The sequence below is a fragment of the Dendrobates tinctorius genome, unplaced genomic scaffold (assembly GCF_039654945.1).
Source record: "Dendrobates tinctorius isolate UK_male_01 unplaced genomic scaffold, ASM3965494v1 ptg000120l, whole genome shotgun sequence".
Lineage (NCBI taxonomy): Eukaryota > Metazoa > Chordata > Amphibia > Anura > Dendrobatidae > Dendrobates > Dendrobates tinctorius.
The window spans coordinates 41,549,780-41,565,795 of NW_027361788.1; the positions used below are offsets into that span (position 1 = coordinate 41,549,780).

At 44.8% G+C, this 16,016-nt stretch overlaps 1 protein-coding gene across 1 annotated transcript in view; it reads right to left on the minus strand.

Moving 5' to 3' along the window:
• The window catches only part of LOC141046672 (ficolin-1-B-like), a 121,036-nt gene that overhangs the window by 90,729 nt on the left and 14,291 nt on the right, over nt 1-16,016 (minus strand). Inside the window, exons 2-4 of the mRNA XM_073541248.1 lie at nt 10,424-10,537; nt 9,562-9,615; nt 974-1,018 (exon numbers count right to left, since the gene is read on the minus strand). Coding sequence (XP_073397349.1) covers nt 974-1,018; nt 9,562-9,615; nt 10,424-10,537 — 213 coding nt within the window. The remainder of the gene's footprint in view (nt 1-973; nt 1,019-9,561; nt 9,616-10,423; nt 10,538-16,016) is intronic.

Below are 16,016 nucleotides of genomic sequence, written 5' to 3' on the forward strand. Positions count from 1 at the left end.
CAAAATGTAAATGTCTTTAGAGAGATGTAGCACCTTCCCCATCCACCTGATAGAGACCAAATGCAAGTAGGAGACACCCAGATCCATCTTCATGCCAGTAATACATAGGGGATATTTATTGACCAATAAGGTTATCAATATCTTTAATCGGACAGAGAATCTAAGGTCAGCTTCACCTTGTGCAATGTACAATTTATATTACTCCTGATCTGACCTTAGATTACCCACTGATAAATTGCAGCAGTATTTCAGCCATAGGTATGTGAAGACATTCAAAGATCTGGGAGGTGGGGCTGAGCTTCTGAGCATGTGTGACCAGCAGCAGCAGACACATGGGAGGTGGGGCTGAGCTACTGAGCATGTTTGACCAACAGCAGCAGACACATGGGAGGTGGGGCTGAGCTACTGAGCATGTTTGACCAGCAGCAGCAGACACATGAGAGGTGGGGCTGACCTAGTGAGCATGTGTGACCAGCAGCAGCAGACACATGGGAGGTGGGGCTGAGCCACTGAGCACGTGTGACCAGCAGCAGCAGACACATAGGAGGTGGGGCTGACCTACTGAGCATGTGTGACCAGCAGCAGCAGACACATGGGAGGTGGGGCTGAGCTACTGAGCATGTGTGACCAGCAGCAGCAGACACATGGGAGGTGGGGCTGACCTACTGAGCATGTGTGACCAGCAGCAGCAGACACATGGGAGGTGGGGCTGAGCCACTGAGCATGTGTGACCAGCAGCGGAAACATGGAGTTGATATTATCACAAAGGATCAAACAAACACTAGGTGGCACCATAACCATCATGTAACAGTAGAGGCTATGTCTGATATTATGGTCAGTCCCATTATTGAATATGAGATGTGGTCCATGTACAAGAGTGACCCTGTGTCTAAAAGAAGGTAGGCATGTTTTTCTTGCCTCATTAATGTATACAAAGGGGGTTGCTAAAATTTTTCCTGCACTCCAACATTACCTTTTGTTCCAATAAGTCCCATTTGTCCAGCAGCTCCTTTATCACCTAGATTTCAAAAAATATATTAGTAAAAAAAGTTAATCAGAGGTTTTATATATTGTTTTGTGGTTTAGAAACCTCAATCACTAATTTATAAGGTGTAAGACCCTGATTATTTTCGTCTGAAGAGACATAACAGTACAAGAACGCACAGGTCATCTATCAGAAATGTATCTCCAGTTCAAGGTATCTCCAAGAAAGTATAACAGGGCCTTGTCAGTGGTCACCTGGCATCTCTAAAAAGGCTAACACGGACAGACTTAGCGCAAGCCGCTCAGCTTATCAGATCCCAGGGTTTAGTCGGGCTTTCATCTTTTAACCAGTGATCTGGACTTAAACAGGGGAGCTGGGTGTAGGGGTCGGGGCTGAGGGAGGCGATTAGGTGGTGCTGATCCAACAGGACTGAGGGGGTTACCCAATTTGTGGCGCCGGCAGACACGAGACTGAGACAAGGGTTGTGTTCAACAGTTCAGATTTTATTGGCCACTTTTCATACGACCACCGTACTTCATCACAGGAATAGTCCAGAATTCACTTTTACATAGACCCGGGTACCTTCACTTCCTTTGTTTCACCGTCGTGGCGTCCTTTGTGGCTCTTCCCACTGTGGCTGCCCTAGGCACTTTCACCACAGCGCTTCACCATTCAAAGCACACCGTTACTTATTGCTCTCAGACCGTCTCTGTCTGCCGCTACTGTCCTTTGGGCCACCCCCCGTGACCGTCTCCACTGTCAGTCACTCTCTGAGGGCCTTCTACCGTCTTCCTCGCTATGGCAATCCCTCCTATCTAGTGAGCTCCCCTGGCTGACTGGAACTTCTAGAACCTTCCGTCATCCTTTATACTACCAGCCTTGGTAGCTCCACCCACTATCACCTGACAGTTATTCTTAACCAATGGCAGTGACCTTGACCCCTGGCAGTTACATAACCACTTTCTCCTACGCTCCCCACTGCCCTCTAATGGTCACAGTACAACATGGCACCCTTTTGTCTTCATCTCAGCACTTTCATTCCTACACTGAGCTATCCCTCTGCCCTTCACTACAGGCAGACCTGTCCATCAGCTCAACCTCCCCATTCCTCTTTCCTTTATCCATTGTCGTCCCCGACAATCTTATCTCCTGGGGGTCTGACTCATGTACCCCGGTCTGTCTACCTTCTTCCTGCCTCGTCGTCCTGTCAACTTGACTAAGTCGTGGTCGTCATATGTCACGTACCCGGGATCTGTTGAACACACAATTTTTTTTATAACACTTTAACATTTTAAATTCACTACACACTTTTCCATATTTGCTGCAATACGTTTTTATCAAAACAGATTTTTGTTTTCCAACATCAAAAACAGTCATACTGGCATACTTCCCCTTTCTTTGACATGAGTGCTCCCCCGCATGTATCCCCGCTGTGTCAGGAAAAGAAAAAAACATCTTTCAATAAACAAAACATTCCTAATAACTTGGACGTAGAACTGTCCTGTGAATTGCACAATGGTGCATCGAATTCTTGGTAGTCCGGGCCATATCCTGAGGCCGGTATTCCGCCAACTCAGCAAGGGATTCCACAGCCGTGAAGTCCCGGGATTCTCGGGGTGTCTCTATGAGTCCTTTTACGGGGGCACGTTGTCATGATCCAGGCTGGATCTGACAAGTCAAATGGACAAAGTGAACTTTTTTTCCTTTGGCTTGGTGCCAAAGTGGGTTGATTGCCCCCGGTGGCCATTAGAATTATTACACGTGGTGTCGTTCATTCTAAGTTGCCCCGGTGATGGTGAGCGGTAGTGCACTTTAGTTTCTTTGGTTTAATGTGCACTTAATTACAAATCAGGTGTTAGGCTCTATAAAAGAGAGTCAGGTGTGTCCAATCACTGTTGGTGATATTGTGTGTTAGTCATTCACAAGGAAGCCTGGGTGAGGAAGGAGCTGAACATGAGTCCTGCGCAGCCCAGCCAGAGGGGACGAGTGGCAGCTATGTAGTCTGCAAGAAGGGTTGGCATGGCGTGGTGGAGTCACAGTTTATGGTGTCGGCAGGAAGTGCTTGCATGGCTTGGTGGAGTGGCGACTATGGAGAGAGTTGCACTCAGCATGCGGGACTTGGTTGCTGAGAGCTGGACTCAAGCATGCTTTACTTTTTGGGCAGGAGCTGAGCTCATCTTTGGGACTCTGTTACTGGACTTCTGCAATTGGTGGTGGACTCTGCTCCAAGGCTGCACTATGGTGAAGGATCCGGTTATGGTGATGGAGGAGAAGATGCACGCTGGTGGTGGCCTCTGTTGCTAGGAGCGTACGCAACAGAGCAAAGCTAAGTGGTGTTTCCCCTGTTTTGTCATCTTTCCTCATATGTGTTTTAGTGCAGTGGTGGGATTATAGAATCATAGAATCATAGAATTGTAGAGTTGGAAGGGACCTCCTGGGCCATCTGGTCCAACCCCCTGCTCAAAGCAGGATTCGCTAAATCATCCCAGTCAGATGTCTGTCCAGCCTCTGTTTGAAGACTTCCATTGAAGGAGAACTCACCACTTCTCGTGGCAGCCTGTTCCACTCATTGATCACTCTAACTGTCAAAAAGTTTTTTCTAATATCTAATCTGTGTCTCCTCCCATTCAGTTTCATCCCATTGCTTCTAGTCTTTCCTTGTGCAAATGAGAATAAAGTTGATCCTTCTACAATGTGACAGCCCTTTAGATATTTGTAGACCGCTATTAAGTCTCCTCTCAGTCTTCTCTTTTGCAAACTAAACATTCCCAAATCCTGCAACCTTTCCTCATGAGACAGGGTTTGCAGACCGGTCACCATTCTGGTCGCTCTTTTCTGAACTTGCTCCAGTTTGTTGATGTCTTTTTTAAAATGTGGTGCCCAAAATTGGACACAATATTCCAGATGAGGTCTGACCAAAGAGGAGTAGAGGGAAATAATGACTTCACGTGATCTAGACTGTATGCTTCTGTTAATACATCCTAGAATTGCATTTGCCTTTTTTGCTGCTGCATCACACTGTTGACTCATATTCAGTCTGTGATCTATTAGTATACCCAAGTCTTTTTCACATGTGCTGTCACTTAGCCCTATTCCTCCCATTCTATATATGCTTTTTCCATTTTTATTGCCCAGATGTAGTACTTTGCATTTCTCCCTGTTAAAAACCATTCTGTTAGTTGCTGCCCACTTCTCCAGTTTATTTAAATCTTTTTGAATCCTCTCTCTCTCTTCTCTAGTATTAGCTATCCCTCCTAGCTTTGTGTCATCAGCAAATTTAATCAGTTTACCCTCAATTCCTTCATCTAAATCGTTGATAAAGATGTTGAACAATACAGGGCCCAGGACAGAGCCCTGTGGTACCCCACTTGAGACATTCTTCCAACTGGATGTGCAGCCATTTACGACCACTCTTTGGGTCCGATCACTAAGCCAGTTATGAATCCACCTAACAGTTGCCTTGTCCATTCCATACTTAATCATTTTTTCAATAAGGATTGTATGAGAGACTTTGTCAAATGCTTTGCTGAAGTCAAGATATACTATATCTACAGCATTTCCTTGATCCACCCAATCAGTGATACCGTCATAGAAGGAAATTAAGTTAGTCTGACATGACTTATTAGTTACAAACCCATGCTGACTCTGTTTAATCACTTCATTCTTATCCAGGTATTGACATACATGTTGTTTAATAATTTGTTCAAAGATCTTTCCTGGTATAGAAGTCAGACTCACCGGCCTATAGTTACCTGGGTCCACCTTCTTCCCCTTTTTGAAGATAGGAACAACATTTGCTCTTCTCCAGTCTTCTGGCACTTCTCCTGTTCTCCAAGAATTTTCAAAGATTATAGAGAGGGGTTCAAAAATTTCTTCTGCTATCTCCTTCAGTACTCTGGGGTGTAATTCATCTGGACCTGGAGACTTGAATTCATTTAGGCTAGCTAAGTGTTTCCTCACTATCTTTCTGTTTATAGATATCCTGGATTCTTCTATTCCCTTAATAGGACAGTGAATAACAGTTGATGTTACATTTCCTTTCTGAGAGAAAACAGATGCAAAATAGGAATTTAAAAGTTCAGCCTTCTCAACATCCTGTCTTACCATTTCATCATTTTCATCCTGTAAAAATCCTATAGCATCTTTGACTTTTCTTTTACTTTTGACATATCCCCAAAATCCTTTATTATTGCTTTTGACATCTCTTGCAAGCCTCAATTCATTTTCAGCTTTAGCTAATCTGATTTGTGCCCTGCAGGTTCTGCAGACAGCATTATATTCTTCTTTAGATATGCCTCCCTCTTTCCATTTTATAAACATTTTTTTCTTCCTTTTTAGCATGTGCTTAAGTTCTGTGTTCATCCATCCTGGTTTCCTTAACTGCTTCCTATTCTTCCCTCTTTTCGGAATTGTTAACAACTGTGCTTTGAGAATTTCATTTTTCAAGATTTCCCATCCTTCCTGGACATTTTTGTCTTTAAGGATATCCAGCCATTGGATCCCTCCAATTCTCTTTCTGAATCCCTTAAAATCTGCCTTTCTGAAATCTAACCTTGACGTCTGAGTCTTCACAGGTCTTCCGCCTCTAGTTATCCAAAATTCTAAAATAGCATGGTCGCTACCTCCTAGGGTCCCAGCCACTTTTACCTCCTCAACCATTTCCTCCCTGTTTATAAGGATTAGATCCAAGGTAGCAGTTCCCCTTGTTTTCTCCCTTACCTTTTGGAAGATAAAGTTGTCAGCAAGAGAGGATAAGAATTTCCTTGACCTGTTAGTTTTGCCTGAGAGAGATTCCCAACAAATGTCTGGATAGTTGAAATCTCCCATGACAACTATGTCATATTTTTTGGAGAACTTGGCCATTTGATGCATAAAGAGTTCATCCATATCTTCAGCTTGCACAGGCGGCCTGTAGTAAATGCCTACAATGGTGTCCTTTCCATTGTTCTGTCCTTGTATTCTTACCCAAACAGTTTCCACAGAACTCCCAGTCTCTGAAGCTTCAATCTCTGTGCAGATATACGCGTTTCTAACATACAATGCGACACCCCCTCCTCGTTTATCAAGTCTGTTTCTTGCAAATAAGTTGTATCCTTCTAGTCTTGTATTCCAATCATGTGTATTGTCCCACCAAGTTTCAGTGATTCCAATGACATCATATTTCTTTTCCTGTTAGTAGTTCCAATTCTCCTTGTTTGTTGCCCATGCTTTGTGCATTAGTATAGAAACATTTTAGTTTGTGATTGGTTTCTCTTTCTCCAATATTTTTATTAATTAGATTCTTTCGTCTTTGTTCTTCCTTTCCACTTCTAATAGCAGAGTTCTCAATAGCATTTGTCAGGTGTATGGCTTTTTCTGGTCTTTTGCTTCCCTTCCCATGTTGTTCTAGTTTAAAGCTCTCCTTACAAGTGTAGCAAGGCGACTTCCAAATACATGCTTTCCAGTCTTTGTAAGGTGCACCCCATCTCTAGCAAGTAGTCCATCGTATAAGTAGTTCACTCCGTGATCCAGAAATCCAAATCGTTGCTGACGGCACCATCGACGTAGCCAGTTGTTCACCTGCAGAATCTTATTCCACCTCCTTGTTCCATGGCCATCCACTGGGAGGATGGAAGAGAAGACCACCTGCGCTCCCAGTTCTTTCACTTTCTTGCCTAAGTCTTCAAAGTTTCCGCACCGACCAATTCCCTAGTGAGGGTTTAGGTCAGGGCGAGCTAGGGTTTTTAGGTTCCTGTGTGCGCCCGGTGCGGAACCGGCATAGGGAACGTTAGGAGTGCAGGGACACTGGCTCAGGGGAGCTCTGGAGGTCTCCACTTCCCTATTCCCTATCGCAGGGCCCACCATTGTTAATGTTTCCCAGGTTTCCCTTATTGTTTAAATTCGCCTGTTGGAGGCGGTGTATCCAGCTGCAAGTGTTTATTATTTAAATTCGCCCCACTGGAGGTGGTGTATCCAGGGTCACGTGTGTCATATGGGTTCGTCTTGCGGTACTCGCACACGTGACCGTGACACACGTAGTCTTCAGGACAAGCGATCACCGCAACGGCGTAGTAGCTACGGGGGCAGTACTCCTTATAGTAAGAGACTAAGTCTCCCTCCTGTAGAGCCCGGCCATGACGGATGGACGCCACATTCAAATATACCTTTTCACCAGTGGCGAGGTCCCGGATGAATCCATAACCCTTTTCCACATTTGTGTAAACCAGCCTCCCGATGGAACGTGGAACCGCCATGCCAGCCTCTCCTTTTTCATGAAGCAGCCCCCAGATCTCCCGCTCTCTGGCCTTCTTTCTCTCGATGACCTCCGAAACCCAAGCGGAGGGTCCGGTATAGGCTGCAGAGTCCGGTGGGCGGGCTGTGGTTGAAGTTGAGGGCGGGGCAGAAGCGGCCGCAGGCTTTGGTGGTGAGTAGGCCACAGCCGTCTTTGGCGGTGAAGTTGGCGTGGCCACGGGGAGGCCGCAGCTGGACTCAAGGCGGCCACAGGCTCCGGAAAACCAACCGCAGGCAGGGCCGCACATGTAGCAGCGACCGCAATTGCCGGTAAGTCAACCACTGCAGCTGATGGCCCAATCACAGCAGTGACTGGGAGGGAAACCGATGAAGCGACAGTCAGCTTGGTGGGGGGCCACGCCGTCATCCAGAGTGGGAGGTACTACAGCGTAAGGAGTCGGGTGGGAAGGCCGAGGGCCGGTGTCGGGGCCCCGAGGTCTATCTGCGACATGGAGCGTGGGGACAGGGTTTGCCTGGGGTGCCGCCGGCAGGGCCAGGGACACGCTCACCTTCCCAGCCGCCGCGGCTCCCAGTAGGCTTTCCCAGCGCTCCTTTTCCGGTCGTTGGTTTTCACTCCGCAGTCTGGCAGGGCCGGCCTCCAGGCCCGACAGTTCTGCGGGGAGGCTTCCTGGGCAGATCTCCCAACGAGTCTCCACTCCCTGGTGCCACCGCCATTCCAGGCGCCCGATACCCCGACAGCTGCAACGTTTCATTCCGTCCGGGGTCCAGTAGCTGAATGGCACCAAACAGCCGCAGCAGGTCTCTCCACCCGGGCCACTCCCGTTCTTGGGTGGTGCGGTGGTGGGTTTCTCCACCCATCTTCCAGGGTCGAATATGAGGGGGCAGTTCTCTCCAGATGAACACCACTCCCCCCCAGGGGCGGATTTGATATAGCCCCGGATCATCCAGTTCAATTGTATAAGCCTGTGTCTCTTTCTTTTGATGGCAAATCATCACAGCCATTTTCAGTTCTGATACCGCTCCGGTTCCTCTGATGGCCGTAACCGAGTCCCAAATTTGTAATCCACAACCAGGCAGCCCAAGTCCTTTTTTTAATTCCTCCGTTGCAGGCTTGCCACTGAATTTGAAGTATTGGTGGCGTCTATCCTGCTGACTACACCAAATGTAGGGATCGGGGCTGAGGGAGGCGATTAGGTGGTGCTGATCCAACAGGACTGGGGGGGTGACCCACTTCGTGGCGCCAGCAGACACGAGATTGAGACAAGGGTTGTGTCCAACAGTTCAGATTTTATTGGCCGCTTTTCGTACGACCACCGTACTTCATCACAGGAATAGTCCAGAATTCACTTTTACACAGACCTGGGTGCCTTCACTTCCTTTGTTTCACTGTCGTGGCGTCCTTTGTGGCTCTTCCCACTGTGGCTGCCCTAGGCACTTTCACCACAGCGCTTCACCATTCAAAGCACACCGTTACTTGATGCTCTCAGACCGTTTTCTCTTCTTCTCAGCACTTTCATTCCTACACTGAGCTATCCCTCTGCCCTTCACTACAGGCAGACCTGTCCGTCAGCTCAACCTCCCCACACTGGGGCCATGGGATAACCTGCTGTACGGTGGTGCAGGCTGGCAGGAGTGGTCAGAGAGCTGGGTCAGAACCAAGAGAGCAAGAAAGGTATATAAATCAGAATATGCAAGAATACAGTAGTCATAAAAATAATCTGAGGTCAAAACTGGAAACAAATACATTACACAGGAGGTGAACAGACAGGACTAAACTAGAGGAAAACAATTCTATGTCTGGATGCTGAAATGTTTTTCCCCACAAACAAAAGTTCATTTTAATCACTAGTTCTTGGACAGTGTGTGGCAGTATAGTTTTCTAGGGGCACATCATGCGGCACTTTGCTGATCAGGGGGCACAGTGTGTGGCATTATGATCAGCTTGCCCTAGTGGAGAGAGGCGATGATCTGCTGCACAAACGCTGAAGATGATTAGGGGGAAAACTTTGCAGAGGTGAAACATAGGTGGAAGAACTTGTCCTAGAGATCTGGGCTGGATGGAGAAGAAAAGGGAAACAGAAAGTCTTGAATAAGGGGATTCATAACCTGTGAGTCACTGAATGTAAATCTTTTTGCCTTTGACTGTGTTGTAATGGTACTGAAATCACTGTATAGCAATTAGTTTATATGACTATCAGAGTAGGAATAAACCCTAAGCGGGGAGCCTGTTGGTGAAAGCTGAAAACCAACCTGGAGAATATCAGTATCAAAACACATTGCTGGAAACTGAGAATTTACTGTGAAATAAAATATCTGCATTAGAAATGTCCAAGATGAGATTTTACCTTCTTCTCCAGTTAGTCCTTTGTCCCCTGTTTTCCCTGAAGATCCCAGATCACCTTAATTGAGAAAATATGATAAGGCAAATACATATAATGGGTGGAATGTCTTCCAAACAAATTGTCCAAATGTGTGTGATAATAACTTGAATTATGTGCTCAGGGTTGTTTATTGTGACCATTCCATTGGCGTCTTACAAGGGCGTCCTTGTAGGAAACCATAGACTAGATGGGCTTAAAGGTTACCCTCAAAGATTTTTATACAGATAGTTTTATGCAGTAGCCAGATACGTTTATCTGGGGATTGAGTTAGATCTTTAAATGGAAGCAATGATCATAGTTTGTTGTACTTGAAGAAGAGGTCTGATCATCCTTGAAGTGCATTGTATGTTATTATTGGAATATAAATATTATAATGTTATTAGAGAATTTTTTTTGTTGTTTTTCTTTAATAACAGTGCCACTTAATAACCACACTTTTCTCTTAGTGCATTGGAGACCTATACAAAATCTCCATATGTCTGGATCTCCTAGATGGTGTTTGCAGATTGAAACAGTTGTACCTGGATTAGCACAACCACTGTTGGTGAGCATTCCCATTGCTACCTTTAACTTTTCATGGTAATATTGAGTAATTGCATTATGGAGTGCAACTCATTAGTTCCAGATAGATATGAGCAGATCATAGAATGTTTAGGTCCTTAGTGGCTTATAGTTAATGGTAATATCCCTGGTGGTCTAGTCTAGTTAAGTGCTATGGAAATTAAAAGTCATATTTATAACTGTCTCTAGCGACTACATGTAGAAGCCATGGAAAACCTATGGTTTCTGGGTTGTTCAGTTGTTCATTTGCATGACTGACTCATACCTTTATGTCCCTGCAATCCTGGAGGTCCCTGAAGTCCGGGATATCCAGGGATTCCAGGGTGTCCCCTTAAAATGGGCATCTTATCTGATTCCCTAAATTCTGTTAGTTTCACATCTGTGGAGAAACAGAAAGCAAGAGTTATCAAATTGTCTAATCCTCAAAAGGGTTGTCTTATGTAGAAACCCATTGCTAAGACTCATTTAACCCCTTAACCCCCAAGGGTGGTTTGCACGTTCATGACCAGGCCCATTTTTATAATTCTGACCACTGTCCCTTTATGAGGTAATAACTCTGAAACGCTTCCATGGATCCAGGTGATTCTGGCTTTGTTTTCTCGTGACATATTGTACTTCATGATAGTGGTAAAATTTCTTTGATAAAACTTGCATTTATTAGTGGAAAAAACATAACGGGAATTTGACGAAAAGTTTGAAAATTTTGTAATTTTCCAACTTTGAATTTTCATGGCCTTAAATCACAGAGATACAGTATGTCATACAAAACACTTAACAAGTAACACATTTCCCACATGTCTACTTGACATCAGCACAATTTTGAAACCAACATTTTTTTTGTTAGGAAACTATAAGGGTTAAGAGTTGACCAGCGATTTCTCGTTTTTACAACACCATTTTTTTAGGGACCACATCACATTTGAAGTCACTTTGAGGGGTCTATATGATAGAAAATACCCAAAAGTGACACCATTCTAAAAACTGCACCCCTCAAGGTGCTCAAAACCACATTCAAGAAGTTTATTAACCCTTTAGATGCTTCACAGGAATTTTTGGGATGTTAAAAAAAATTGAACATTTAACTTATTTTCATAAAAATTTAATTCAGATCCAATTTGTTTTATTTTACCAAGGGTAACAGGAGAAATTGGACCCCAAAAGTTGTGCAATTTGTCCTGAGTATGCTGATACCCCATATGTGGGGGTAAACCACTGTTTCGGCACATGGCTTAGCTCGGAAGGGAAGGAGCACCGTTTGACTTTTTCAATGCAGAATTGGCTGGAACTGAGATCAGACGCCATGTCACGTTTGGTGAGCCCCTGATGTGCCTAAACAGTAGAAAACCCCCAATTCTAACTCCAACTGTGGCGCCCCCAGGAGTATGGTCGTCACAATGGCATTGCCTTCCTCCAGGGAGGGTGATGTCATGCTTAGAAACAAGGAAGGGTCTCTCTGACAGTTAACCATGTCATGCAACACAGTTCCCACTCCAGGCCAGCAGAGGGAGCTCTGAACCAGAGTTGGGGGAGGAGCACGCTCTGAGGGCCAGGAGGGGAAATAGTCAGTTAGTGTGAGGAGGACAACGAGTGTAGACGTGTGGAGAGAAGCTGGAGGTTGAGCTGAGGATAGAGAGCTCCCTCCCAGTGATAGCACATGATCTGGATCCTGGTCTCCACGGTTGTATGGATACTGAAGGTCCTGCAACAGAAACAAGATTAATAGGAAGCTGTAAATGCTCTGTTCCCAACTAAGACTCGGAGGCACAACAGCGACGGGCGAGCCAAGAGAGATAGAGGCCTACAGCTGTCTACCATACGAGGTAGTTCTAAGAGACAATAAGAAGGAGGAACTTCAGTGTAACACTGTACTGCATGTACTCCAAGCCAGCGCTAGGAAGGAGACTACACAACCCATCTGAGAGATTCCTGAGTTGCTTCCAGGCTAGCCTGCTCCTGTGACATCTGTAATCAGGACCCTGGACTGCGTTTGCCAAGTAAAGGTAAAGAAACTGCACCTTGTTGTGTCCTTGCCTCCTTCCTCCAACATCCTCCGCACTGCTACATCTCTGTGTCAAGCACTGCACCCTCTTCATAAGCATTCCGCTACACTGCCCTGGGACCAACAGCCATACCAGTGGAGGGCTACAACATTATTGCTGCACTACATCATCCGTCCCAGAGGATCTGTCTGCAGCGTCGGCTTAACACCTCCCTTGCCGAACACCACAGGTGGCGTCACAAATCACTTATAAACTTTATTCCCAACTCAATACCTTTTACATGGGTGCCCAGGGCCATGGACGGGCCACCGCTGCTGTGACAATTCCCTCTGAGAGACTGGCCCGGTACCGAGTACCACACAGCCCTGGGGGGCGACCCACAACCCTAATACCAACACACCGTAACCCTAATCCCAAGCCTAATCATAACCCTAACACACCCCTAACCCTAATCTCAACCCTAACCCTAATCCAAACCCTAACCCCAACTCTAGCCCAGACCCAACCCTAACCCTAAGTTTAGCCCCAACCCTAACCTTAAGTTTAGCCCCAACCCTAACCCTAAGTTTATCCCCAACCCTAACTCTAACCCTAATGGGAACATGGAAATAAATACTTTTTTATTCTATTATTTTTCCCTAACTAAGGGAGTAATAAAGGGGGTTTGATTTACTATTTATAGTGGGTTTTGATAGCGGGTTTTTATGTTTGGCAGCTGTCACACACTAAAAGGCGCTTTTTATTGAGAAAACTAGTTTTTGCATCACCACATTTTGAGAGCTATAATTTTTCCATATTTTGGCCCACAGAGTCATGTGAGGTCTTATTTTTTGTGGGACGAGTTGAGATTTTTATTGGTACCATTTTCGGACACATGACATTTTTGATCGCTTTTTATTCCAATTTTTGTGAGGCAGAATGAACAAAAACAAGCAATTCATGAATTTCTTGAGGGGGGGCATTTATACCGTTCCCCGTGTGGTAAAATTGATAAAGCAGTTTTATTCTTCGGGTCAGTACGATGACAGCGATATCTCATTTATATCATTTTTTTAATGTTTTGGCGCTTTTATGCAATAAAAACTATTTTATATAAAAAATAATTATTTTTGCACCGCTTTATTCTGAGAGCTATAACTTTTTTATTTTTCTGGTGATGGAGCTATATGGTCGCTTGTTTTTTGCAGGACAAGATGACGTTTTCAGCGGTACCATGTTTATTTATATCCATCTTTTTGATCGCGTGTTATTCCACTTTTTGTTCGGCAGTATGATGATAAAGCATTGTTTTTTTGCCTTGTTTTTTTTTTTAATGGTGTTCACTAAAGGGGTTAACTAGTGGGACAGTTTTATAGGTCGGATCGCTATGGAAGCAGCGATACTAAATATGTGTACTTTTATTGTTTATATTTTTTTTATTCAAATATTTATATATAGATGGAATAAATATTGATATTTTTATTATTATTTTTTAAAATATTTTTACAATTATTAAAATTTTTTTTTATTTAATTCTTACTATTACACTTTGTCTCACTATGGGACACTCATTTTGTGCAGCCTGATCGCTTCTATAGCATGCAGATCTGCATGCTATAGAAGCTGTCAGCGCTGCAGCTTCTATACACTAACCTGAGAGACTTCCTGGTTATCACTGTGCATGACAGGAAGTCTCTCAGGTCTGGAGACCTGGATGTTGTCATGACGACATCAGGTCTCCATGGCAGCGATCGGGACCCCGCGTCATGCCGCGGGGTCTCCGATCCAAAGGCAGAAGGGCTGTCAGCCCCTCTGCATGCTACGATCATGTTTGATCACAGGATTTTGGGGGTTAAAGTGCCGGGAGTGGTCCGTGACAGCTCTTGGCACTTAGCGCCGTGTGTCAGCTGTGAGAATCAGCTGACACCCGGCCTCAATCAGCCGCACTCCCCCCGTGAGCGTGGCTGATCGCCTATGACGTACTATTCCATCCGTGGGAATTAAGTCCCAGGGCACATGGATGGAATAGTACGTCCACTGGCAGAAAGAGGTTAAAGAATTCTGAACTAGAAGACTAGAAGGGAGGTCCCCCATTGAAATCACTTTTTAGTCACCTATTTGTGGTTAAAAAAGAATGTCTATTACAATGAAGCACCTAGCACCTATCCTTGATTTGAAAAATAACCTTGTAATTCTTCATTTTTCATTTCCCGTTTATAAGAGAAGATAGTTTTATAGTTGTAAGGTTGAAGGTAGATATAAGTCCATCGGGTTCAGCCTATAGCCTAACAGTCTAAGCCACAATTCATTTGGCACTGTGCAGACCGAGATGTGGAGACTAAAGTATTTATAAAGTATTTTATTGATTAAAATGTTGATTAAAATTAACTTTGTTCGTGGAAAACCCCTTTAAAGGGAATCTGTCACCCCCATGGACGTACCTAAGCTTTAAAAAATAGTCATACTGGTATGCCTATTATCCACGGTCTTATTCTTCAGAAATCCTCTTTTATGCTAATCTGGTCATCTATGCACAGGCACCTGCGCTGAAGAAGCAAGAAGCAAATGCCCAAGGAAGGGTGGATTATCGGAAGTGCAGGGTGCAGGTGCGGGACAACCACTAGACGTCACAGGGTCCTGTGATGCTAATGGGAGGCGACAAGGTATACAAATGACGATCGGAGACCGAGTTTCCTTCCAGGCACCGCACGCCCCGAAGCCTGAAAGACCAGGTTAACATAAAGGATTAAAAGAGGATTTCTGAAGAACAAGACCACAGATATGTATGAGGAATACAGGTATGACTATGTTAAGTATTCTAGTACCTGTATGCACATAGTAATAGCTTAGGCTAGTTTCACATTAGCGCCTTTTTGCGCAGCGTTTCGTGCGCACTTGAAACGCCTTAAAAAAACGCTTGCGAGTGCTTGTAAGCGCAGCAATTTTTTGTCGTATCAGCGTGCGCATGACGACAGAAAAAACGCAGCGTTTATATGTGTTTTCATGCGTTTTTGTATGCGTTTGCGTTTTTTTAGGCGCATACTTTCTCTAGGTGCCCCATTTCACTGGAAAAAAATCCTTGAAAAATTCTTGAAACCGACTCCACCAATGGGACACCAGTGGACGTGTGTCATGGGAATGCTTTATATAGACCCTGTTACAGCTGAATTCTTCAGATTTGACTACTTTTTCCTTTGCGAACAGGGATCTGCGTTGGAAGACTTTTCACTTTAACTTGGATTTGGACATCGCGCTGGCTCAGTCTTTTGCATTTGCTTGCCAGCAACAAAGGGAGAGAGAGATAGCGAAGACGGCAGAGGGGGCATTTGTTGATACATCCGATTATTGAACTCCGGGAGAGCCGTGGAGCATACCACACCCTCTACAGTGAGCTTCAGGCAAACCCGGCAAAATTTACTGACTATACCCGGATGTCCCAAGAAAGCTTCATGGATTTACTTGCTCGGGTTCAAGGAGCCATCCGGAGACAGGACACATAGCTCTGTCCTGCAATTCCTCCAGAGGAACGGCTCCTGGTCACATTACGGTACGTAATATTTAATAACCAATGCCTGCATAATTGTTTTGGGTCAGCCATGTACTATTCCAAAGCCTGCATAATTATTGGTCTGCCATGTACTAATATTTTTACATTTCAGTGGTTTACAAAACTCTAGACATAAATATTAATTTTTATTCTTTATCTGTTTGGCAGATTCCTGGCTACTGGAGAGACCCTATCTTCACTCCACTTCCAGTACCGGCTTGGAATATCAACCTTGTCGGGAATAGTTGCGGACACCTTTCCGGGATTTTTGGGACGTTCTCTGTCCAGAATTTATGCCCCTGCCCACCGCGGAAAAGTGGATGAAAATCGCT